The 24,570-nt window shown below is 36.0% G+C and overlaps 3 protein-coding genes across 4 annotated transcripts; 1 reads left to right on the top strand and 2 right to left on the bottom strand.

Annotated features, from left to right (window-relative positions):
• Positions 1-4,066: 4,066 nt before the first annotated feature.
• Positions 4,067-9,864, bottom strand: LOC114294148 (uncharacterized). Of its 2 annotated transcripts, XM_082900141.1 has the most exons (10): positions 9,528-9,864; positions 9,148-9,232; positions 8,944-9,058; positions 8,786-8,841; positions 7,857-7,904; positions 7,676-7,773; positions 7,276-7,345; positions 7,024-7,134; positions 5,529-5,620; positions 4,067-4,366 (listed from the first exon to the last, which is right to left on the bottom strand). In XM_082900141.1, exons 2-10 carry the CDS (start codon positions 9,226-9,228, stop codon positions 4,357-4,359), a joined length of 681 nt encoding a protein of 226 aa, XP_082756267.1. In that variant the 5' UTR covers positions 9,229-9,232; positions 9,528-9,864; the 3' UTR covers positions 4,067-4,356. The 2 variants fall into 2 exon arrangements, with proteins under 2 accessions (XP_082756267.1, XP_082756268.1); XM_082900142.1 differs by lacking the exons at positions 4,067-4,366; positions 5,529-5,620 and adding an exon at positions 6,495-6,885.
• A 10,177-nt stretch (positions 9,865-20,041) lies between these two features.
• LOC114262838 (protein FAR1-RELATED SEQUENCE 5-like) lies at positions 20,042-20,695 on the bottom strand. The gene has a single exon (XM_028203253.2). It carries the CDS (start codon positions 20,693-20,695, stop codon positions 20,042-20,044), a length of 654 nt encoding a protein of 217 aa, XP_028059054.2.
• A 1,224-nt stretch (positions 20,696-21,919) lies between these two features.
• On the top strand, positions 21,920-23,285 carry LOC114316869 (uncharacterized). Its single transcript, XM_082897370.1, is given in 2 exon segments — positions 21,920-22,370; positions 22,528-23,285. Coding segments are annotated over 2 exon segments (1,209 nt in total).
• The last annotated feature ends 1,285 nt before the right edge of the window (positions 23,286-24,570 follow it).

The following is a 24,570-nucleotide window of genomic DNA, read 5'->3' as shown; positions in this document are numbered from 1 at the left end:
ATAATAAACTGGCATGCAAGCCAAGGACTGCCTCGACTCTGATGAATGATGTATGTTTGGGCTGCCTTGCGCGAAAATCCACTGGGATGCCCCAATTAGCCTCTGTTTTGCAATTATTCTTGGAAAACGCGCCAGGCCCTGGAAGACTGCTGATTCTTGATTTGCTGCAACAGAGAGCAGGAAAAGGGCATAGCAATGTATTTTCACAAATATATACATGCCTCGATCCTCGTGTCACCAATCACGCATCTCGATGCATGATGGCCGAGGGGTCGAAATGTGCAACTCAATATGGAATGAATGCACATGAAAGCTCAACTAAAACCTAACTCCATCATGGATAATCCGGAGTGTCGGTGACTAGGAATTGAGACACGTTCCGTCATTCGAAGTACGAAACGTACCTCGTTTCCCGTGCTCGGGCTAACCCCTATCCCAAGCATGATGCAATATGCATGACATGCATGAAATGCAACTAAGATACAACCTAGCATACACAATGCTATGAAATGGCATACACGATGCACTAATCATACAACCTAGCATACGCAATGCAATAATGGGCTTACGCCAACATGAGAGAGCCTCAGCCACACTCACATAGGAGGCCATTAGATGAAAACAAGACAACTCGAAATGCGTGCAAGCGTGCATGCAAACTGAGGACCGACCCTCAGGCACCGAAATGCCACTCTAATGAGACATGGAAAAGACATGGAATATGATATGCAAACATGCAAAAATCAGTAGCAAAATGAGGGGCAAAACAGCCCCGAAACAAGGCGAAATGACACCCGATGCATGGAATTTCTCCCGAAATGCAAAACTAGGTACATGAAATGGCTTACAGCTATACAAAGCATGCATAATTGGTACATGGAATGAAAAGACAGAAGCAAGGAAGCCCCAAAATAAGCATTTTTACAGTTCAAATCATGGCCAAACAGTAAGCACAAGTGGGACTAAATTATCATACAAAAATGGCTCCGCAAGGGAGGCAATGAAGCAAGTGGTAGATGCAAAGCCCAAACAGAAATGAGGCCATTAGATGAAAACAAGACAACTCGAAATGCGTGCAAGCGTGCACGCAAACCGAGGATCGACCCTCAGGCACCGAAATGCCACTCTAATGAGACATGGAAAAGACATGGAATATGATATGCAAACATGCAAAAATCAGTAGCAAAATGAGGGGCAAAACAGCCCCGAAACAAGGCGAAATGACACCCGATGCATGGAATTTCTCCCGAAATGCAAAACTAGGTACATGAAATGGCTTACAGCTATATAAAGCATGCATAATTGGTACATGTAATGAAAAGACAGAAGCAAGGAAGCCCCAAAATAAGCATTTTTACAGTTCAAATCATGGCCAAACAGTAAGCACAAGTGGGACTAAATTATCATACAAAAATGGCTCCGCAAGGGAGGCAATGAAGCAAGTGGTAGATGCAAAGCCCAAACAGAAAAATACTCTTCTACAACACTGAAGAGGGACCAAAAATATGACTACTTAAAGTTTATGGAAACCCACAAAACAATATAAAAGTATGCTGAAAATGCCGTGCAAGGTAGGGCCCGAAAGAGGTCAAAACACAAAGTATACAAAACATTCATCAAACAGTCAAAGACCCTTAATGAAACATGACAAGGGGGTCAAAATATGGCCAATTTCAGTTCGGACCAAGGTCCAAAAACAGAATAAAAATAGGCTAAAAAAAACATGCAAAATGAGGCAAAAACATGGATTTCAAAGCAAGTAGCACATGGGGTATCTAAACAGTGATGAGCCCTTCTTCAATGTTGAATAAGGGCTCAAAACAAGCTCACTTACAGTTTATGACATGCCCCAAAACAGATTACACATAGGCCAAAAATAACATGCAAGATTAGGGCCTAAAGGAGAGATAAAGAAGGAAGTGCAAGATGGGGACCTCAAATGACAAAATTCCCTTAATGAATCATGAAATAGAGCTCAAATAAAGGGTGCTTTCAGTTTTGGTCGGAGCTCAAAACAGCAAGCAAAATAGCTAGAAAAATGTTGCAAAATTAAGCTCAAAAAGAGGGAATTGACATTTACCCTTGAAGACCAACCCTTGGTTGCTTCTTGGCTTGAGAAGTGATGCCTCCTAGCTGCTGGAAAGCTTCCCAAGTTGCTGGAAATGGAGTAGTTGTGGTGATGCTAGGTAGTGATGAAGGAATGGTGCAAGGAACTTGGATGCTTGAGCTTGAAAGAGAGAGATGGAGGGAGATGTGTATACAAGGCTTAAGGCAAATTTTTTCAACCTCCAAACCAGCAGCTGGAGCTGCCGTTATAAAGGCAAAAAGGGGGGGAAAAGGGGGGAAAAAATGGAGGGAAAACCAACCAAGTTTCCCTCCAAAATGACAACCCCCTCCCGGATACCAAATCCGGGGAAAATGAATACATATTTGTAATGTACCAACCCTGAGGATCATGGCCGGCCAGTTATCCAAGCTGCAGGTGGCCGGCCGGCTACCTCCCATGGCCGACCGGCCAAGGGTCAAAAAGGTCAATGAGAATTAGTGGCCGGCCATATGATATTGGTGGCCTCCCATGTGTGCACAACACAACCATGTGGTCAAAAACTAGAGAAAGTGAACCAGGAGAGAGAAAAGCCCACTTTTTGGAGGGGTTCAAAAGGGTCAATCAACATTAGTGGCCGATCATATGATATTGGTGGCCTCCCATGTGTGCACAACACAACCATGTGGTTTAGAGCTGGAAAAAGTGGCCTTAGGGTGGTCAACATTGGCTTTCAAGTGAGAAAAACGGGCGTCGGAGGGCGAAAATGGAATAAAACTGGCCGCAGAGATAATTAATGGCCTCCCACCCTTCTATGACCTTCCTAACAATGAAACAGAGGTCCCTGCCAAAAATGAGCCCAAACCGATGCAAAATGAAGGTTCGGGGGGTCGAAACGCGCAGTCCGGGGCTCCGAAAATTGACTGTTAGGCACCGGGAGTGGTGTTCGACCACGATGTTGGTCTCTCGGACCACAGTGTCCCTCAAAGGGGAGCAAATAAGATGTATGCCAAAAACTGGGGCAAACGGAGGTGGTTAGGCGGTCCCGAACCGAGGCACACGGCCGACGGCTCTGAAAAACCAGAAACCGGGCTCCAAACGGGCAAAATGGCCTACGACCACGAAACGTAGCCTGCGGCCACTGAGAGATGATCTACGAGACCTCTCCCTCCTTTCGCGAAGAGAAAACAGAGAAAACCGAGCTTGGTTCAAAAACTGAGGCAAAGCACAAAAGAGTCCGGAAGTCCGGAGGCAAGGCTCGCAACCGAGACTCTGAAACTTCTGAACGAGCACAATATGCAATATCACCAAGCGCTCAACTGGTGACGTCTGAGTCTCAAGGTCGGTCAAAAATGGGGTGTCTACACCACAAGAGTGTGGTTTGCGGGGTTGGTTTACCTGATAGTTTGATCAAGGATTTTGCTTCTTTACTTAATTGTAAGACTCAAAGTTTGCCTTTCAAATTCCTTGGCCTTCCTTTGGGTTCTTCACCAAGTAGAAAGAAGTCTTCATTACTACAAAAATAGATAAAGATCACACTTTTTTTGTGTGATGTATGTTATTTAATCACACCTTTTAAGTTTTTATTAAAGTGTGATCTTTGGGAGTGTGATTAAAAGTAGTCATTTTTAATCATACTTTTTAAGTGTGATTAAAAATATTTAGATCACACCTTTTAAGTGTGATCTTTGGAAGTGTGATTAATAACATTTAGATCACACCTTTTAAGTGTGATTAAAAATATTTACATCACATCTTTTAAGTGTGATTAATAACATTCACTACTAAAAAAAATACTTTTTGCGACCGTCACATGCCGTCGCAAATAATAAAAATACAGTCGCAAAAGACTTTTTGCGATGGCCTATGCGACCGCACATGGGGGACGCAAATGTGGGGGTGGCAAATACTTTTTGCGACGGCAAAGCAACGGTCACAAATTATTTACGACCGCTTAAACTACATTTTGCGATAGTTATTTTGCCGTCGCAAAAAAAAAAAAAAATAAAAAATAAAAAACACTTTTGGCGACCAATGTTTTACTGTCGCAAATAATTATTTATTAAAAAAAATTCATATATGGGTTTGCTACAACAAAAAAATCAATTACAAGCACCAAACAATTTTTTGTAAATGAAAAATAACAAAATTAACAAATTAATTAAATTTATAATAGACATTATCCATTAACCATCTTTAAATACACTATACTAAAAAATTCAAGTCTTCAAAAAAAAAAAAAAAAAAAAAAAAGAAGAGCAACATAATTTTTGGCTCCCAACATCAACCGCTCGATCATATCAACTATTCCCTCAACAAAATCTGCAAAAACATATATCAAACTTGACTTGAAAATTTAATACACTTAAATGTGTTAGTTTAGCTTAAAATAATCAAAATAAAACTATGTTAGTGACCTACCTCTATGGCAGATCAGTGATTTGCAACAAGAGTTTCAATTACCTTAAGAGCAACTTCAAGCTTAACTATGGGATCACTTAATTATGGCGTGCGGAATTATATAACAGTATTGTGGCGAGAGATTTCCCTAAGAGCAGAAGATAGCTAGCTCTACCAATAATGTTTTCCTCAATCATTGGCAACTTAAATTACAAGTTCTCTTTCTACTTGTAAATATGATGAATTGAGGCTGAGAGTATGTAGAAATATTATTTGTTCACAATTTAACAATGAGACAAAAACAAGGTGAGTCTTTTATTCAATTCTAGAATTAAATTTGTCATACAATGCCTTCAATCTAATAGAAAGAGTAAATTTTGCACATAGAACTCAAATACTATTTTGTCTGAAATTCCCTGGAAAGAGTGTGCAACATAGTGATAATAAAAGAATGGTGCTACACAGCCTTATCTCTAACGAAAGTCGAACCCTTAACCTCTCATACGTGAGAAGTAGGAAGTTGATGTTGTTGGGTTAGAAGACTGTTTGGCACATATAAAATAATTACTTAGAATCAAGAAATTTTGGAAAGAGGGTGATGAGTTTTTCACCCAATTTAGAGTAATGCCCTGTTTCTAGAAATTAATGCAAGAAATTAGTGAGGTAGAGATGACAAGTGATGTTGATGAGAAAGTGAAATGATGGTGAAATTGAAAAAAACATGAACGATTCAAAATGAAAGTTGTAGTAGAAGAAATTGGGGACATGGATCTCGGTTTATCAGAATTTTTTTTTTTTTTCCCGAAAGGTCTCTAAAATCATAATCAATGCTTTAGGTTTACCTAGATCCAAAACCTCAAGCCCAAGATAGGGAATGAGAGGCTTTGGTATAACTATAGTTGGATGTCCAGCATAGGCCATCAACAGAGGAAGAGCAAGAATTGATGGCAATAATAATTTCCTGTTCTTCATAGTCAGAAAGACCTAGTTTAGCATTAACTCTGAATGCAGTAATGCAAAGAGAAAACAGTGCTCTTGAAATAAATGGGCCGATAAATCCAAAAAATATGATTGGAATACTCACACTCTCCAAGGGACATCGAGGACATCATTTACAAATCCAAGCAAAATCATGAAGCAGATGGATGCCAAAGCCGCATTGTACTCAACAAGCCACTGCACATATTAATAATCAACAGTTCAGTTTATCACTAGTTAGAGAAAATAATGTTCCTCACCTAACAATGCAGAAGAAAGAGGGTTGTAATACCCAAAAAAATACAAAAAGAAGACACAATTGATGACGGAAAATAGAAGTACAACATTTGTTACAACTTACAACATATGACACAGAAGTGCATAACAAACTCACACATCCTTACAATAAAGTACAATTGACAAGGCCAAAAAGAAAAGATGGTCACCATATACAATAAGGTAAATTACAAAATCATTAAAACTGGAAGCTAATATTTTTTTTTTCCCAGAAGTATATTAAGAAAGCATCAAGAGGGGATGCCACCCAATTCCCAATTCATGGAAAGGAATCTGCCAAAATGGGGTTGCTTTCCAACCATCTCATTGTAATAGGTAATTTACTAAAGCAACTTCTATTTATATAATTTTCCTTATATATAATATAGATGATTTGAATGTTCAATCCACCAAAGTCCAAATTAAAAGAGGATGATCTCATCATAGTGGAATGCACATGATTCAGAATTTTTTTTTTAACTAGTGCTATGTACTCATATTTTTATTTTTAAAAAGTTTGTAAAATTTTAATATATAGCATAGATTTAAATTTGTATAGTGTAACTCACACATAATAAATTCAATTCACATATGATGTTTTTCTAGGAAAATTGTCTGAGGCTCTGTTTGGATCAAAGATTTGAGGAATAACATGCAAAAGGAAAGAAAATAGGAAGGATATCAATTCTCAAATCCTTAATCCAAACATAGTCCTAGAAGTGTTCTAAGTTGTGCCATAATGTGAAGAATGAACCTCTTAGCAGCATGTTTCAAGCCATGATAGAGAGTTGTGGGATAGGCTTCAAAGCCAAGCATCACTTTTATTTCTCACGAGCAGAAACTGTACATAATGGGGCTGCGATGGGCCAAACGACTAGTATGATCATTCGTTACACAATCAACTTAGTGGAAGTAACCATACCATAGAGCTCCAAGAAGCAAATGCAAAAGTTCCATGGATTAGAATCATCGGTTGTGGGAGCAGTCAATATAACCCCTAAAGAATCTGAAGGGAAGCAGAGCATTGGGACCTATTATTGGCCATGAAGCAAACTGACCCGGTTTGCACATTGTTTGGTCATTCTCGTGCACTCTCAAGTTTGTCAAAGTCTTCCCATCCATAGAACCCTAGGACTCCAGACAATAGGAACTCGCAACTTTGCTTGTCAAAAAACGCTGGCCCATGCCTCCAAATTTTGGATTAGCAGAAAAGCATAAATTATCCCTTAAATTCAAGCCTGAATTTTCGAAAGTAGTTCCCTATATTTTTATAACAATTGCAAGAGCATTGAAGAACAAAAAAATGGCAAGATTTAGATTCTTACAATTTCAGGGCACTCATAATCAATACCAGCAGCTTCAATCTTCTTACGCTTTTTTTGGTCACGTTTTAGGATTTCTCCCACCAGCTTCTTGTGCTCTTCCAATGTTCTTTCCTGAATAATCATCACAAGTAAATGGTTACTATCTCTTCAAAAATAACCACATCAAGATCAATAGTGAATGACAGGTTTTCTTAATTTGCCTCATAAGCATCCAAGAATGATTGCCAGATGTCTGTATCTATATTCACACACCTTGTCATGCCGCTTCCTTTCAATTTGAACCCAGTCCACTGGCTTGTGCCATCGGCTAGGGCCCTTCCACCTTAAAAATAAAGTAAAACCATCAGCAATTCATTGGTGTCACAGAAACTAAATAATTTTACACAGAACAATTGTATTTATCTCCTCTATTTATTTACTTGATTTGATTTCTTCTGTTTTTTTTTTCTTGAAAATCTTATCATTTTCTACGATTATTATGGGAAACCACAGTCTAACAAACTGCAACTGCTTCTGAGGAAACACTCAACCCAACTTTTAAAAGAACATGGTAATATCATATTTTTCCATACAGTAGATGATAAGTTAGAATTCATATGAGGCAGGTCTCAAACAATTAAACGATAGCAATCAAGAATAGATAATTGCTTACAACTTTGGATGAACACGCTCAGGAGGAATAAGATGGACTTGAAACATGTGCTCAAACATAAGATAATTATGCATACATTCAGATACAATTTTTGCAACCTGCACTAATTAAAAACCAACGATAAGACACATTACTAAATAACAAGTATCCACATGAATTTTTTCTTTGAGGTAAGTACAACCTCAGGGAACTCAAATTCAATGAAGCCAAAGTGCTTGGATTTTCCTGTCTACGAAACATCAAATCATATAAACAATAAAAAACAGTTAGCAATTAAGAGACTGAAACTAAAAGACAGAAACACGTACCTAACACAAAACATGAGTGCTCTAGTCACAACAATAACACCATAAAAAATCAAAAGGAATTAATAATAATAATATAACTTGTATTATTATTATAAAGAAGAGCAATCCTTTTAGCAATACATTGGAGACAATTCATTGTTGTTTTTTTACCTTTTAATGTATGAAACTCCCCTACCTCCCTTGTTATTTTGGAGAAATACCGGTAATTTCCATTCTTTTCATACAATTTTAGAGACAAGTTAACAAATAAATATACATTTTTATGTATACATTAAAATAATAATTATTCTCTCAATTTTTTACATTGCAAATACATTTATATTATATCGAAATAGTAAGAAACCATTTTCTACATTGTACAAAAGGCCATAATGTCTATTTTAGAAAGCTCTATTCATAAACAATATGGCCTTTATAATTCCTAAACTTAAAAATTCTAAAGGATGAGAGATTAATGGGAATAAAACAATATTGTTTTTTTTATTTTTATTATTGGATCCAAGTTATTTTCTTCAAACTGATAATATGCTTTATTTGTATCTAAGCATGTGTCCTCCAAATGTATAAAGCATGTATAGTTTAAAAAATTAAATAGGAGACTTGCAGTGAGTGGATGTGTCCGACATGGTTAAAAATCTTAGAAATGTCCATTCTTCTTAGATAATGATTAAACAAACAAACATTATAATTAAACAAATCTTCAAATTTAGTTTTGTATTCACAAATGCTTAGTCAAATTTAATATATATATATATATATATATAACAATAATTAGAAGCAATAATAATATTAAGAACCCAACCTTCTTATTCTTGGCAAGTCTAAGTTTCTTGATGGTGCCAAACTGTTTAAAGAAACCTGCACAAATATGAACAATAAAACATTTTCTGCTTTGAAATTCATACACACATCAGCACATACATGTATATATACACTCTTTTTTTTAAAAAAAAATTGTACCTTCCATTTCATTCTCATAAAACCCATGTGGAATTCGACCAATATAGAGCACTGTAGCTTTATTTTCCGTAGTTTCACTTTTGGGAAGCTTATGGCCAGGACCGCCCTCTAATGGCTGCGAATCACATAAACTTCTACATAAATCAACATGTAAAAAAAAAATGCAAATAATTTAAAGAATTATGAATAACTAATAAAAAATACCAAGAAATCAGCAGATTCATCTTTTTGGGATGAACCTTTCTTTAATTTCTTCATCATAGCTTTCTTTGCTTTGGCCCCCATCTCACTAACAACGCAAATATAAAAGTTAGAATTAAAAGAAAGTCATATACAAAAGAAAATAATCAAATTCAGAAAACTAAGCAAAACATGATATATGAATGATGAAACCAAAATGCTCCAATTCTAGTTTTCAATCACCATAAACATTTAAAACCAACAAATTTTTCCGATCTATAAGATAAATCTTGAGTATTATTAACGACGGTGTGTTCGTTTTGAACAAAAACAAATACATATACATGCTTACAAACCATATTCATGTATATGGAAAGGTACAGTAGGCTCTATATCTTTGTTACCTGATCGGAGATTTAGCTGAATTTCTGGGTCCGAACACGAGAAATCTCTACTACAGAGAGAGCAGAGATATGTGTGTATAATGTAGGCGTCGAGATGATACGCCGTGGTGTCTTTGGTAGCCCTAACTTTCTTTTTACCCTAAAATTAAAAATATTTATATAATAAAGCACAAGGAGTCTTTTGAATTCTTAACATATTTTTGTCACACCTTTATAAGTTCCAAAATCGATCCATTTACCTGATCCATTTACCTGAGAGAGAGAGATTGCGAGCTGTGCAATGGCGAACGGCCAGGGCTCGTTTGCCCTTTTGGCTGCTCCTCCGCCGCTCGTCGTCGATCGAGAGAGAGAGAGGGGGAATGGAAAAAAAAAGGTGGGGAAGGGAGCGGGAATGGAAAACAAAAAGGGGCAGGAATAAAAAATAATTTTTTTTTGTCAGAAATGAAATTTAAATAACAAAATAATATCGATTAAATTTTTTTTTTTTACGACGGGGTTGCCGTCGTCAAAAAAAATTATTTTTTGTTAAAATATATATTTTTTGTAGTTCATGAATTTTTTTAAAAAAAAATCTTTTTTTTTAGTTATTAAAATTGAAAATTCATTTGTTTCATTTTTATTTTAATGAAAAAAAATATTATTATTTTTTATTTAGTAGAAGTAAGGGTAAAAAATAAAATTTTTTTTTGGTCATAAATGAAATTTAAATAATAAAATAATGTCGTTTAACTTTTTTTTTTTTTGCGACAGGAGTTGCCGTCGTCAAAAAAATTTATTTTTTTGTTAAAATATATATTTTTTTGTAGTCAATGAATTTTTTAAAAAAAATTCTTTTTTTTTAGTTACTAAGATTGAAAATTTATTTGTTTTATTTTTATTTTAATGAAAAAATATTATTATTTTTTATTTGGTAGAAGTAGGGGTAATATTTTAATGAAAAATATTTTCCACTAAAATTAAAGTTAATTTTCTGTGATCAATGAAAAATATTTTTCTACGGCCTTTTTTTTTTTTGTTATTAAAAATCATGAATTAATTTTTTGTAGTAGAGGAGAGGGAGTGATAGTAGTGGTGGATAAGAGATGATGGCGGCGGCGATGGCAGTGGCGGCGAAGGAGATTAGTGGTAAAGTTGTGGTAGTGGTAGAGTAGATGAAGTGGCAAGGGTGAAGGAGAGGTAATGGTAGTAATAGTGGCAGTAGTGGTGAAGGTGGTGGATAAGAGATGATAGTGGTGGTGGTGGTGGTAGCGAAGGAGATTAGTGGTGAAGTTGTGGTAGTGGTAGAGTAGATGAAGTGGTAAGGGTGAAGGAGAGGTAATGGTAGTAGTAGTGACAGTAGTGGTAGTGGTGGCAATGGTAGTAGTAATGGTAGTCGTAGAGGTGAAGTGGCGACAGTGGTAGTAATGGTGGTAGTGGAATGGCATTTGCAGTAGTGGTGAAGGCGGTAAAGGAGATGGGTGGTGAGAGAGAGAGATATGAGTGAGAGACAGAAAGAGGAGAGAGAGAGAGAGAGAGAGAGAGAGAGAGAGAGAGAGAGAGAGAGAGAGAGACAAATAAGAGTGATGAGTGAGAGAGAGACAAAGTGGTCGCTAAAAGTGCATTTTCTTGTAGTGGATAGATAAATCGAGAGAGAGCTTAGTAAATAGAGAAGACGAAAGGGAGAGAGTGAGAAACGCGAACACAGTGGGAGAGAGAGAGAGAGAGAAAGAAAATAGAGAGAGAGGGACAAAAAGATAAAGAGATAGAGAGTAGAGATAAAAAAAGAGACAGAGAGAGAAGAGAGATGAATGAGAGAGACAGATAAAGAGATAGAGAGAAGAGAGATGAGCGAGAGAGACAGAGAGAGATGAGAGATGAGAGATGAAAGAGATAGAGAGATGAGCGAAGAGACAATGAGAGAAAATAGACGAGAGAAGAGATAGATGAGTGAGAGACACAAAGAGAGAGAGAGACAGATAGACAGAAAGAAAAGAGTGATAAGTGAGAGAAAGAAAGAGAAGAGAGAGAGGAAGATGAAAAATGGGTGAAAAGATATAGACAAAGAAAGAAAGAGAAAAAAAGAGCGAAAAGAGATAAACGAGAGAGAGATGAGCGAGAGAGATGAAGATAAGAGAAACCAAGAGCGAAGAGAGATGAGAGAGGTAGACAGAAGAGAGATGGGCGAGAAACACAGAGAGAAAGAGAGAGAGACAGACAGACAGAGAAAAGTGATGAGTGAGAGAGAGAAAAATAAGAGAGACAGAGACACAGAAAGAAAGAGAGAGACAGATAGACAGACAGAGAAGAGTGATGAGTGAGAGAGAGAGAGAGAAAAGAGACAGAGACAGAGAGATAGGAAGGTGAAAAAATAGGTGAAAAAGTTCCGTGTCTAAAGCCTCATTTTCTAGTAGTGAGTCGCCTGTATCATTCATGGATAGAATAGAGGCGCGGATTTGGGAATTGTATATTTTATATAAAAATCCAATTGAAATATTTTATACAATCACACCTATATAGGGAGTGTGATTAAATATATATATATATATATATATATATATATAATTACACTTATTTAAAAAGTGTGATTAAAAAGTAGTAATGTATATATAATCACACTTTAATTAAAATGTATGATTAAAAAATATATATATAACCACACTTATTTAAAAAGTGTGATTAAAAAGTAGTAGTTTATATATAATCACACTTTAATTAGAAGGTATGATTAAAAAATATATAAATAATCACACTTTAATTAGAATGTGTGGTTAAAAAATATATGTATAATCACACCTATTTAAAAAGTGTGATAAAAAAGTAATAGTATATATATAATCACACTTTAATTAGAAGGTGTGATTAAAAAATATATAAATAATCACACTTTAATTAGAATGTGTGATTAAAATATATATATATATATATATATAATCACACTCGTTTAAAAAGTGTGATTAAAAAGTAGTAGTGTATATATAATCACACTTTAATTAGAAAGTGTGATTAAAAAAATATATATATGATCACACTTAATTGAAAAGTGACATAAAAAATAATAATATTATCACACTCAATCAAATTAAGTGTGATTAAAATATCAATCTAATTTTTTTTTTATCACACTTCCAATAAAAGTGAGATCTTTTTTTTTTGTCAAAGTGTGATCTTTAACTATTTTTGTGGTAGTGCTTGGAAAGCTGTTATAGATAAGGTCAAACTCAGGCTTGCTGGATGGAAAAGGAGGTTACTTTGTTTTGCTGGCAGATTGACTCTAATCAAATCAGTGCTATCTACCTTGCCTGTATATTATTTATCACTCTTTAAGTTGCCGGAAGGAGTTGCTAAGGAAATTGATAAAATACAAGCAGCCTTCTTGTGGGGAGGCACAGACTTGAAGAGAAAAATCCACTTAGTGCAATGGAATGAGGTGACCAAAAGCATCAATCAAGGTGGATTGGGAATTAGGCGAATCAGAGAGGTCAATACTTGCTTACTACTGAAGTGGTGGTAGAGATTTGCCAATGAAGAGGAGGCACTATGGAAGAAGGTGGTGTGCAGTAAATATAATATTGTTGTTGATGCTTGGCTCCCAAATCAATCTAATGGCACTAGATGGTCTAAGCTGTGGGGTGACATTTTAGCAGTGGCAGAGAAAAGAATCAGTCTTCTTCAATTTTTTGATAACAATTTTCAAATTAAAGTTGGAGATGGGAATAGAGTGAGATTTTGGCATGATAAATGGTGTGGTGGAGTTTGCCTTAAGGAGGATTTCCCTAGACTCTACTTCCTTTCCACTGTTAAGTTTGGTTCTCTCAATTTTTTTGTTGATAAAAAAGGTGGCTTTGAGTTGTGGGATCTCAGTTTCAGACGAACTCTGTTTCTGTGGGAGGTTGAGGAGGTATCTAGACTCACTGTTGTGTTAAGAGCAGCTCCTTCTTTATGTTTGGGTGTTAAAGATAAACCATTTTGGCTAGCAGGCCAATCTGGTCAGTCCTTTGTTGCATCCCTGTACAGGCATATTGAACTGGGATTTGGCAGTAGTGTGAGGTCTAGTAGTCTGGTGTGGATTTATTATCTTCCACCCAAAGTCCAATCTTTTGGGTGGTTAGCTTGGAAACATAAAATTAAAACATCCGTCTTTCTTCAAAGAATTGGAGTTCTAAGTGAGGAAGCATCCACTGTTTGCATCTTTTGTAAATTTGAGGCTGAATCTGCTGCTCATATACTTATTCATTGCCCTTTGGTTTGGAAGGTTTGGACTGACCTATTGCAATGGTGGGGATCGATTTGGGTGGTGCCTGGCTCGGTTGAGTGCTTGTTGAATTGGTGGGATGGTTCCTACCTCATGAAAGTTGAAAGGAGGATTTGGAAAGCCATACCTTTAGTTGCGCTTTGGTCCATTTGGAAACATCGTAATGATTGTGTTTAATAATGTACAACCAGATATGGATGAGCTACAGGAGTTAATTATTGTCCGTCTAGCGATTTGGTTGAAGGCCTATTCGAAGCATTTCCAGTTTTCTATTAATGACTTCCTGCAGAACATTAGGCAGATTAGAGTTTGTTTAAGAGGCAGCATTTGATGAGGTATTCAGTGTTTCTTGTCCGATTTAGGTGCAACAGCAGCCAAGTTCTCTTGTAAATGCACTGGGCTTGACTCTGTTTCCTCCTGCCTGTGTACAGTTGTGGTTTTGCTCTTTCTGGTTTTGCTTCTTCTGGTTCATAACAGCTCTGTTTGGTAATTGGGTGTTTGCTGCAAAATGGTTTGGTCTGATTTTGTGAGATTATTTACGTAGTATAACATGTTAATTCACTTTTGTTAGATGATTGAGAAATAGAAAAATTCTAAACAAATTATCAAATATTCAATCAAATATTTAGGTGGATGTGGAACTCACCATGTGCTACAAGTAAAAAGAGTAATGTTAGAGATACAAAAAAAATCTATCAAACACTTGTATGGGTGTGGAGCCCATATTCATGTGGTGTTTTGTGAAATTTTTTGGTAAAATATTTAAAATCTTCAACATTTTTACGTGTAAAATGTAGGGAGAATGAAAATAAAAATAAAAATAAAAATAAAAATTTTTATATTAATTTTTTTGACTAATTTAATCACCATCTAATATTCTTGATTTTTTTTTAATATTACCAAACACATTAATTAATAAAATAAGATAATAAAATTTAGGGTAAATTACAAATATACGCTTAAGGTTTGCTTAAAATATGAATTACCTCTTATGGTTTGAAAAATTATAAACACCTCCCTGTCAGAATTTTTTATTTAACAGAATTAATTAAAAAAGTAAAATTTTTAGCTATTCACCTAAAAAATAATAAAATTATCTAAATTATTAATTGAAATAAAATTTTACCATTACTAAAAATTATTAATTAACTTAATAATTTATTAATAAAATTATTTATTTATTATAAAATTAAAAATTTTAAAAAATATAATATAATTTCTAAAATCACATAAGATATTTTATAATTTACGTAAATCTGATGATGTGTGTTTGGAACTTATCCTAAAATTTATAACATTTCACTTTCTTATAAATACCCCCATTGATGAGGCGTGTGTCCTCCACACTCCAATCCATTACTACAACAAATACGCACACCAATATGAATAATATTATATGTGTTAATTAATATATATATATTAATGTATTAATAGATAATATGATATTAATGGTATAATTTTAAGTATTTATAAGTTGTATAATAAATATAATTAATAATAATATTATAATACTAATTAATACATTAATATATACACTAATTAATACATATAATACTACTATCACATATATATATATATATATATATATATATATATATATATATATATATATATATATCTTCTTTTTCTATAACATTCACTTTCCTATAAATACCCCCATTAATGAGGCGTGTGTCCTCCACACTCCTCCATATCCATTACTGCAACAAATGCACACACATATATCTTCTTTTTCTATAACATTTCACTTTCCTATAACAGCAATGCTAGGTATCATGAAAATTTTGTCATGAAAATAATCATGAAAGTTTTGTGACCCTTGGATTACACTTACAAAAACAGCACCACACACTAATCAAGGTAATCCAAGGATCATAATTTTTTCATGATCATTTTCATGACAAAATTTTCATGATCCCTAACTTTTCTCTTCCTATAAATACCCCCATTGATGAGGCGTCCTCCACCACACTGCTCCATATCCATTACAACAAATACACACACATATATCGAGTTCGGATCCTCTCCTTGAGGAGGGTCCTTGAGTTCCTGCGGGCAACGGCCACGATGACCCGTTTGTCATCCAACGGCTCATATTAAAAAAAAAAAAAAAAAAAAAAATCAAATTACAGTGTGTTTTATGCTTCCCGCCCAAACAAACAACAACACAGCATTCACTTTCAATCTTACACACCACTCTCACTCTCACTCTCACTCTCACGCAGCAGTCGCCTCTGTCGAACCCATCCCTCATCCTCACCGGCGAACCCATCCTCACCGGCGAGCTCCATCCTCACCGACGGCAAACTCCACCGCTCCAGCTCTACGCTTCGTGAACTCACCATCGGTTGAGCAAAGATCTCTTCTTCACGAACCAGGTTGGTCTTCGAACAAAGATCTTTTGTCTTCCGACATCTGAGATTGAGATTGAGATTTGGGTTTGGAATTGATATGGACAAGTTAGAGTGAAAGGGAATCCCTCATCTGCTCGTTCCATATTTTCAGAATTAGGGATTTTATAATTTCAAAATTAGGGCTTTTTAAAAAAATTAGGGATTTGGGTTTTGAAAAATTAGGAATTTTGGTTTTTGAAAAATTAGGGATTAGGGCTTTTAGAAAAATTAGGAATTTCAGAAGTAGGGATTTCAGAATTAGGAATTAGGGATTCGAATTTCTATTCGAACGGCTAAACATTTAGGGCTTTTAACGTCTGAATTTTTTTTCAATTTGAGGATGATTTGGTAATATTTTTTGGAGATGATGAGGGTAAAGATGAACCCACAGTTCTGATGTTATGTAATATGAATGTAACCAACCCACAGTGCTGAAATATGAATCTGATTCTTTGTTGTTGTTGAAAATTTAGTTGTTCTGAGTTTGAATTTAAAGGTCTTTCCTTGCAATTACTGTGTAGGACTAATGCGATTTGCTGTTTCTTTTGTGATGTAGAGAATTTTCTGACCCATACAATCTGATGGAGTATACTATATTTGCTTCCTTTTATTTTAGGATTTAGTTTCCCAACTTGATTGAATTTTATTACGAGTCTAGATTATGATTTAGTTTCCTATTTTGATTAGGTTCTCTAGCCTATAAATATTTGGTATTTGCATAGTAATCTTAGCTTGGAATTAATGAATTGAGAGTGTTCTAGGTTGTGGCCTTGTGTTAAGGCTTGTGGCCCTCTTCTTCCAGTATTTCCCTCTCTTTCTTCTACTGCGTACTGCATCACTCGTGCATCATTATTAAATTAGAGAGAATTTATAAAAGGGTTACAAACTGCATATCAACGAGAATGGGGAAATACAAAGATAGATAGTTTTGTTAAAAAATGGAGCAGATATACAAGAAGCAGTTCATGGAGTGCCCACTGATAGTTTTGTTCAAAAATGGTGCAGAATGCAGATATACAAGAAGCTTTTAGGATTGTGGCGGCATTAGGGCTAGTGAAGCTTTTAGGATTGGAGTTCCATAAGATAGAGGATGCTTCCTGGGTTGCTAGATGGGTAACAACTGGGCATGGTTTCCTAATTGTTTGGTTGCCGGATTATGAAAGATTGACTGAAAAAAGATTATGGACAACCACCTTGTAAAATATTGTGGCAGGGAATTGGGGGCCAATTGGTGTAGAAAGGAGATAGACTTAATTTAGATATTATCAAAGTTGTCTTCTAGCATAAAATATTAACAAAGTTGTCTTCTAGCATAAAATAAAAGGAAGCAAATATTAACAAAGTTGTCTTCTAGACAATTGCATCTGTTAATAACCATGTTTGCATTTGTTAACATCAGAACTAGTTTGCATCTGTAACAATGTCTTCAAGTTATTCCTATGGGACATATTATTAGAACCAACTTCCATTAGCACCAACTTCCATTAGCACCAACTCTCATTAGCCTTCTCCTCATGTATGCAGATTTAAAAAATGGCTTCTTCTTCTAACATTAGCGACATGAGATTGGTACCGAGGCTGTGCAATTGTGGAAGAACAGCTGCTATACATATTGTAAGAACCAACGAGAACGGAAATGAAGGGCGTTTGTACTTTGTTTGCCCATCGAAATATGTAAGTTGGTAATTCTAGCTATTTTTTTCCTTTATTACACACATTAATATTTGTCTTATTGAACTAATGTATTCGCATGCATTGCAGAGTAACCCTCCCACTCATCATTGCAATTACTTCAAGTTCGTGTCTGAAGATGATGAAGACGTTACATCCAAAATCCGTTCCAACAGTACAGCTGCTGCTGGTATAACAATAGAAGACTTGAACGATGTAAGGATGAGGCTTCATGACATGGAAAATGACTATGGTCGAAGGCTGCAAACGATGGAAAATAATATGAAAAAGATGGTGTACTTCAGTGTATTTTGTATCATTTTGTACTTTATGATGTAACTTTTTGACTTTATTGTATTTTTGGGGAACTTAATGGAAGTTTGTATCTTTTTGGATTTTATGTACTCCGACTTGTTATCTATTATCTGTTATGGAATGAATTTTGGGGAACATTAAACTTCTTATTTGTTATGGAATGAATGATGGAATTTTGGAATGTTGGAATGAATGATGAAATGTTATGTTATGTTGCACCGGCAGATTCTGTTCTTGTTGCACAAGCAGATTATGATTTATGTGGATGCTTTTATGGACTGTGATCATGAAAAGGATGCTACTGTCAAATTAATTGCAGATCCAGTTTCAACATCATGGCAGAAATGAACAAATATATAGGCTATTGATTGGAGAACTTTTGACAGGAAAGCATGAAGATTAAGCTATGTCAAATGATATATAGGCTAAGAATGTGAGGAAGGAAAGTGATATTGAGTTAGTGGCAAAACCAAAGAAGGCCAAGTCAAATGATGGAGTACACTTAACCACCAATTTGATTGAAAATGCAGACAAAGTATCTCCTGAAGTTAATGAGCAAATAAAAGAAGTAAGAGCTCTGAAAAGAAGTAACATTGATGAGGTTGGCAGATGCCTTGCCAATGCATCATCAAGTGGGTGTATATCAGTCAAGAAACGCCGGTTGGAAGAACAAGTTGGTGTACAGCCATAGCTTGTCGAACTAGGCAGCAGCACAGGGTAAAATATAAATTAAGGGCTGGGATTGCGTCATATGATTCTAGAGAAGGGAAACATCTGAATGACAGAAGACAAGAGGGCATTACGGAGAAGGAGAAATCACATCAAAAGTTGACTGATACGATTGCTGCTGTTAGAATTGGTGAATTGAGAAACAACAGAGGAAGAAGAACTCAGCGAAAACTGTCAGGTCCGTTAAATGGAAGCTGCAACCTTCATAAATCAATCAATCAATTTGTTGGGAAGGAGACTAATGGAACATCTCTTGGAAAATCAAACAAATCAAAGACCAATGCTGTGAGTCCTTCCATGGATCTAGGCGTGAAAAGGAAAACAAAAAGGAGACAGAGTGATGCAGATACCATGTCAGCTGGTGAACATGCTGGAGGAAATGCCAGATTAGAAGTGTCACCAGGAGACAGATGCAAACCATCTGGTCCAGCATCGACTACTCCTGTTAATTGTACCACTCCTATAAATGCTGCATCACCTATTTGTATGGGTGCAGATTATCTCAAACAGTCATGCAGGAAGAATTTGTCAAAATCATTCCTTATTAAAGACAGTAAGCTACCTGCATTTTTCTATCTGGGCATGCCAGTAAGCTACCTGCATTTTTCTCTTAGTTAGCATATCAACCCTACTGACTTAAACTTTCTTCTTTCTATTTCAATGCACTTTCCATTTGATTTGTAACAACTTCAACACAGAACATGAACACAGAACCAGTTCAATAACATGTTCAATATGAACATGAACATGAACATCAACCAACCAACACATATTTTAAAAAAGGATATTAACAATAACAGAATCAGTTCACTTGGGTTTAACATTTAAATTAAAATCAACTGTAACTGAACATCAACCAGTACAACTTTAACATCTAAATTAATACATTGGTCCTTAAAAATTGACACATTGGTACTTTAACATCACTTTGTAGCAACAGTTTGCTTCACAATTTAAGAGGCCATGTCTTCACGTTGCAGCCCAATTTCAGCATCAGTTTGGTTCTGTTGATGGTTGTCCATAGCCTAAAAAAGAAAGACAATTTTTAAGCAACTATAAATACATGATATCACAGAATTTTCAGCCACTATAAACTATAAATACATCAAGGACGCACCTCAGTACACATTGGAGTATTGCAAGACATTGCCACTATAAACTATAAATACATGATATCACAGAATTTGCTCCTCATTATCTAATTGAACAGCATAGAAGAATGAAGGATTCTGCAAAAATTTTTCTTTAAAGTATTGCAAGACATTGCCTACTTCCCCATATGCTAAACTTTGTTGTCTTTTGGTTCTCAAATAATTTTTAGAATCTAATTTCGTAAAACCAAGACATTGCCTTCCACCAGCTTCCCTACCCATGAGTTCAAAAGACTGGCCCAAACGAAGACCAGATTGTGCCGCTAAATCTAACTGAATTGCTTGGGTAGCAGATATCTTTCTTTGTGACGGCAACATGTGGGCACACTCGGGTGATACAAGATCATGGTTGTGTTTTTCTTTGAAATCAGTCACAACATATTTTCCAGTACCCTCATGTAATTTAATATAAAGTCGAGCCTCACACCCAGTCCTAGTTTCAGCTCTAGAGTTTTTTGACAATGGGTCTCGCTTGTCAACCTTTCGAAATCCCTCCTTGTTGCAAACCAAAAGTCTATGAATAAGTTGATTAGTGAACTTGTCCTTCTTACAATAATCTCTTCTTATGCTAAACCCCATTCTTCCTCCATATGTATTATAAAAATCATACGCACATTGTTCAGAATCAAATATCATTCCCAATTTTGGCTTCCAATCACAGTCATTCTCAGGTTCCATATCGATATCAAAATGCAACTGAAAACCCATATAAATAAAATCTTAAGTTAATGATAGTTGAGCTTCTTAATAAGATTTTTGGGTTGTTTAGGTTGTAATGCTGTGAAAATGAATTGAAATTGGTTTATAATTAACATTTATCTGGTTTATAGATAGGACCATATGTCATATAAGGAAAATTACTCCAATTAACGAAATTGAATTATTCATAACTGGCTTATCTGGTTTATTCATAAGGAATTATGTGGTTTATTTATCTGGTTTATTCATAAGGAATTATTCATAACGAATTAAGGAAATTTATCTGGTTTATCTAGTTTATAGATAGGACCATATGTCATATAAGGAAAATTACTGAATATAGATAGAAATAGCAGTTAATAACACAAGCATTTCAGTTATTCATAACTAGCAGTCTCATGGGTCAAAAATTATTCATGAGATTCAATATAACATATCTACACACCAGTTAATAATTACATGACCCATGAGACTGCCATGTCTACCAAAGGCCCATAACATTACCCTGTTCTATCCAATTTACAGTGTGCTCTATTAACTGGCAGTCTCATGGGTCAAAAACCAGTAGTTTTAAGGTTAAAGAAATAGCAGTTTATGTAAGGTAGAGGCACTTATCAAAAGGAGTATATGATACCTAATAATACACTAATAATACACTAAACTAACTATTCCATATTCAAGTTTTGTTACCAATGGAGAAGAAAGCACTTATTAAAAGGAGTATATGATACCTAATGATACACTAAACTAACTATTCCATATTGAGAATAATATTCTCATTGAACAGATAAGAAAATAGTTAGTTCCCACTTACTCTATTATGACAATAATTATATCCTTAGGGAATTAATCACTCTAATATTGCTAAGTGGCATCATTTTACTAAATGTTAAACTAAACCAGCTTTCACACTATTTGGTTATTTTTACTTCAAACAAAAAACAAAAAAAAAAAAATCATAGAAAAGCTTAATTTGGATAACTATAACAGCCAAATTTTAGCCACCTTGGAACAGCAACAAACAGCAACTGAATTCAGTACATGTACATGATAATTTTGAATTCAGCAACAAACAGCCAAATTGTAAATCATATATTAGCTAAATTAAATTATAATCAAATGGACAACAATCCATTACAGTACAAAACTATAAATACAAATGGATAACAATACAAATGGATAACAATAAAATTCACAACCCAGATGGTCGGATATTGTGGAAATAGAGATATTGTGGAAATAGAGGGTAGTGAAGAGGCCGTGCTTGATAAATTCCCAAGTGTCCCAGACAGCTTAATCGCTATTAGGGCTCGGAATTTGCTGTCCAAATTACCCCAATATGATGTAGCTGTTACGAAAGGGTATCCTATTATTGATAAGGGAGGAGGCAGTATAGGTGAATTGCAGAGGAGCCCTTTTCATCCAAGGCCCAACTCATTCTTAAAGCAAGGTCAAAAGGCAAGGCAAGGCAAAGAACAAGCAAACCATGACAATCTTTTGATTATTATGCACCCAATGATGCAGGATAGTATATCAATATTGGGAAAGGGACAGCAAACACAGACAGAGAGAAAGAGCATAAGAAGAAGAACTCACCGTCGGGGGTCGCCGTCGGGGGTCGCCGTTGGCCGTGGGTTCGCCGGTGAGGGTGGGGGTGAGTGAGGAGAAGGGGGCTGCGTGGAAATGGAGGTCTGTGCTGGAATGGAATGGTGGGAACAGAGCTGTGCATATACCGTTTGGGCGGGAAGTCAAAAACATTACATTTTCAATTTTTTTTTTTTTAATTAGAGCCGTTGGATCTGTTTCCACAGATCGTGGCCGTTGCCCGCAGGAACTCAAGGACCCTCCTCAAGGAGAGGATCCGAACTCACATATATCTTCTTTTTCTTCTTCTTACATGGCTTCTTCAACCCAAGCTCAAACACACCTCAACCAAACAAAATATGAGACTCCTAACGTTGTTGATGATGTTGAGAGACAACAACAACCACACACCATGGAGCCCCTTGAGCTCGAGGTCGCTGTGGCTTACTGGAAACGAGCCCAGTGGCTCCGAGCCGCCGTACTAGATGCAATTAATGGGCTGCTCTCGACCATATTGTTGATGATGGGTGTCGGAGCGGTCCGAAAAGCTGTCAAGAGCATGATCCTCATCGGGATCGCCGGAACAATTGGCGGAGCTTGTAGCATGACGATCGGAGAGTTTGTCTCGGTGTACTCGCAGTACGATATAGAGATGAGTCAGTTAAAGAGAGGGGGTTGGGAGAGAAAGATGAGTGAGAGTGAAATTGAGGAGAAGAAGAAACACTTGCCGAGTCCGTTGGCGGCGGCGTTCGTGGTGGGGGCGGTGGTGCCGCTGTTGGCGGCAGCGTTTATTAAGAATTATTGGGTTAGGGTTGGGGTGGTGGTGGCGGTGGTGAGTTTTGCACTGCTAGGGTTTCGAGGGTTGAGTGCAGTGCTTGGGAGGGCACCTGTGGTGAAATCTTGACTTAGGATTTTGGTTTGAGAGTGGTTGCCCATGGAGATCACTTTTGGCTTAACCAAGTTGATTGGTTCCACAGGAATTTAAATTTTGAGAAGTAGTAGAAAAAAATGATATTTGAAAATTAGTATAAATGAGATGTAATTTGTGTGAAATTGAGTTTGTATGGTATACTTATTTTCTTTGTACGTAATTTCCATTTTGTTGTTGTTGTTGTTGTTGTTTATTTATTTATTTTTTGATCAACAACAAAGAAAATTTTATTGATGAATAATGAGTTACATCATACATCAATGAAAACGATGGATGTACAAGCACCATAGCTAAGTAAAATGATCCTAACTAGATTGGTACCATAGAACAAGCCCAATCATTGCAGCATCACATCAAATTGGCGAGCGACTAACCAAAACAAAAAACCACAGCTAACACCAAAAAAACCATAGCTACTTCAAGTACACCAAGGCCAAAAGATATTATTGCTGTCTCCCATACAACTGCTGCTGCACTCCATAGGCAAATGCTCTTAATTGTCTCACATAGATCCACCATATCTGGATGCAGATTAGTAAAGATACATTCATTTCTTCACCCCTTCCCCAACCCACCAATGCAGCATTCTTCAAACTGACCCAATATTGCTGCAACTGCTACACACCAGATCCTTACTGATCATCTGCCAAGCCCATGACACAATACTCCTGGTGGTCTTCAAACCTCCCACACTGCTGCTGCTGCACTCCATGGACAGTTTCTCACCCTCTCTGATTTTAAATGCTTTTTTTCACCAAATGAAAATTACTCACAATATCATTTACAGAATAAATACACCCAAAATTATGTGATTTCTACCAAAGTGCTAACCTTACCTTAATTGTCTCACATAGCTCTACCAAATTTGGATTCTTATCAGTAAAGATACATTTGTTTCTGCATTTCCACACAGACCAAATCACTATTGAGGGAATAGTTCTCCAAAACATCCTTTCTTTTTTATTGAAATTCCAACTCAACCACCATTGTAATAGGCATTCTACTGAACTTGGTGTTACCCACACTAGCCCCCACCACTCAATTATGCATACTGTAGACGCGCCCTTGGGCCTCACTACAGTTCGGACTCAATTTGTGTCACGGTCTTGTATCTAATCTCGCATAGTGCAATGCAAGACCGATGAATCATCAAAGAGTCCAAATTCGGCAAATCGTTTTTGTAAACAGATTTTTTTGAAAGAAGTGCCAAACATGGACTATTTTGCCAGATACAGAATCGCCACCTAAATATTTTATTTTGAGAAATTTAGGAAACCCTGACTCGTTGCCTAAGGCCATGCGTCCGTCATCACCAAAGTTGCCTCAGCTCGGGAACTTG

The sequence above is a fragment of the Camellia sinensis genome, chromosome 12, assembly GCF_055761805.1.
Source record: "Camellia sinensis isolate YWXY chromosome 12, ASM5576180v1, whole genome shotgun sequence".
NCBI lineage: Eukaryota > Viridiplantae > Streptophyta > Magnoliopsida > Ericales > Theaceae > Camellia > Camellia sinensis.
This window is presented reverse-complemented; position numbering and strand designations above follow the sequence as displayed.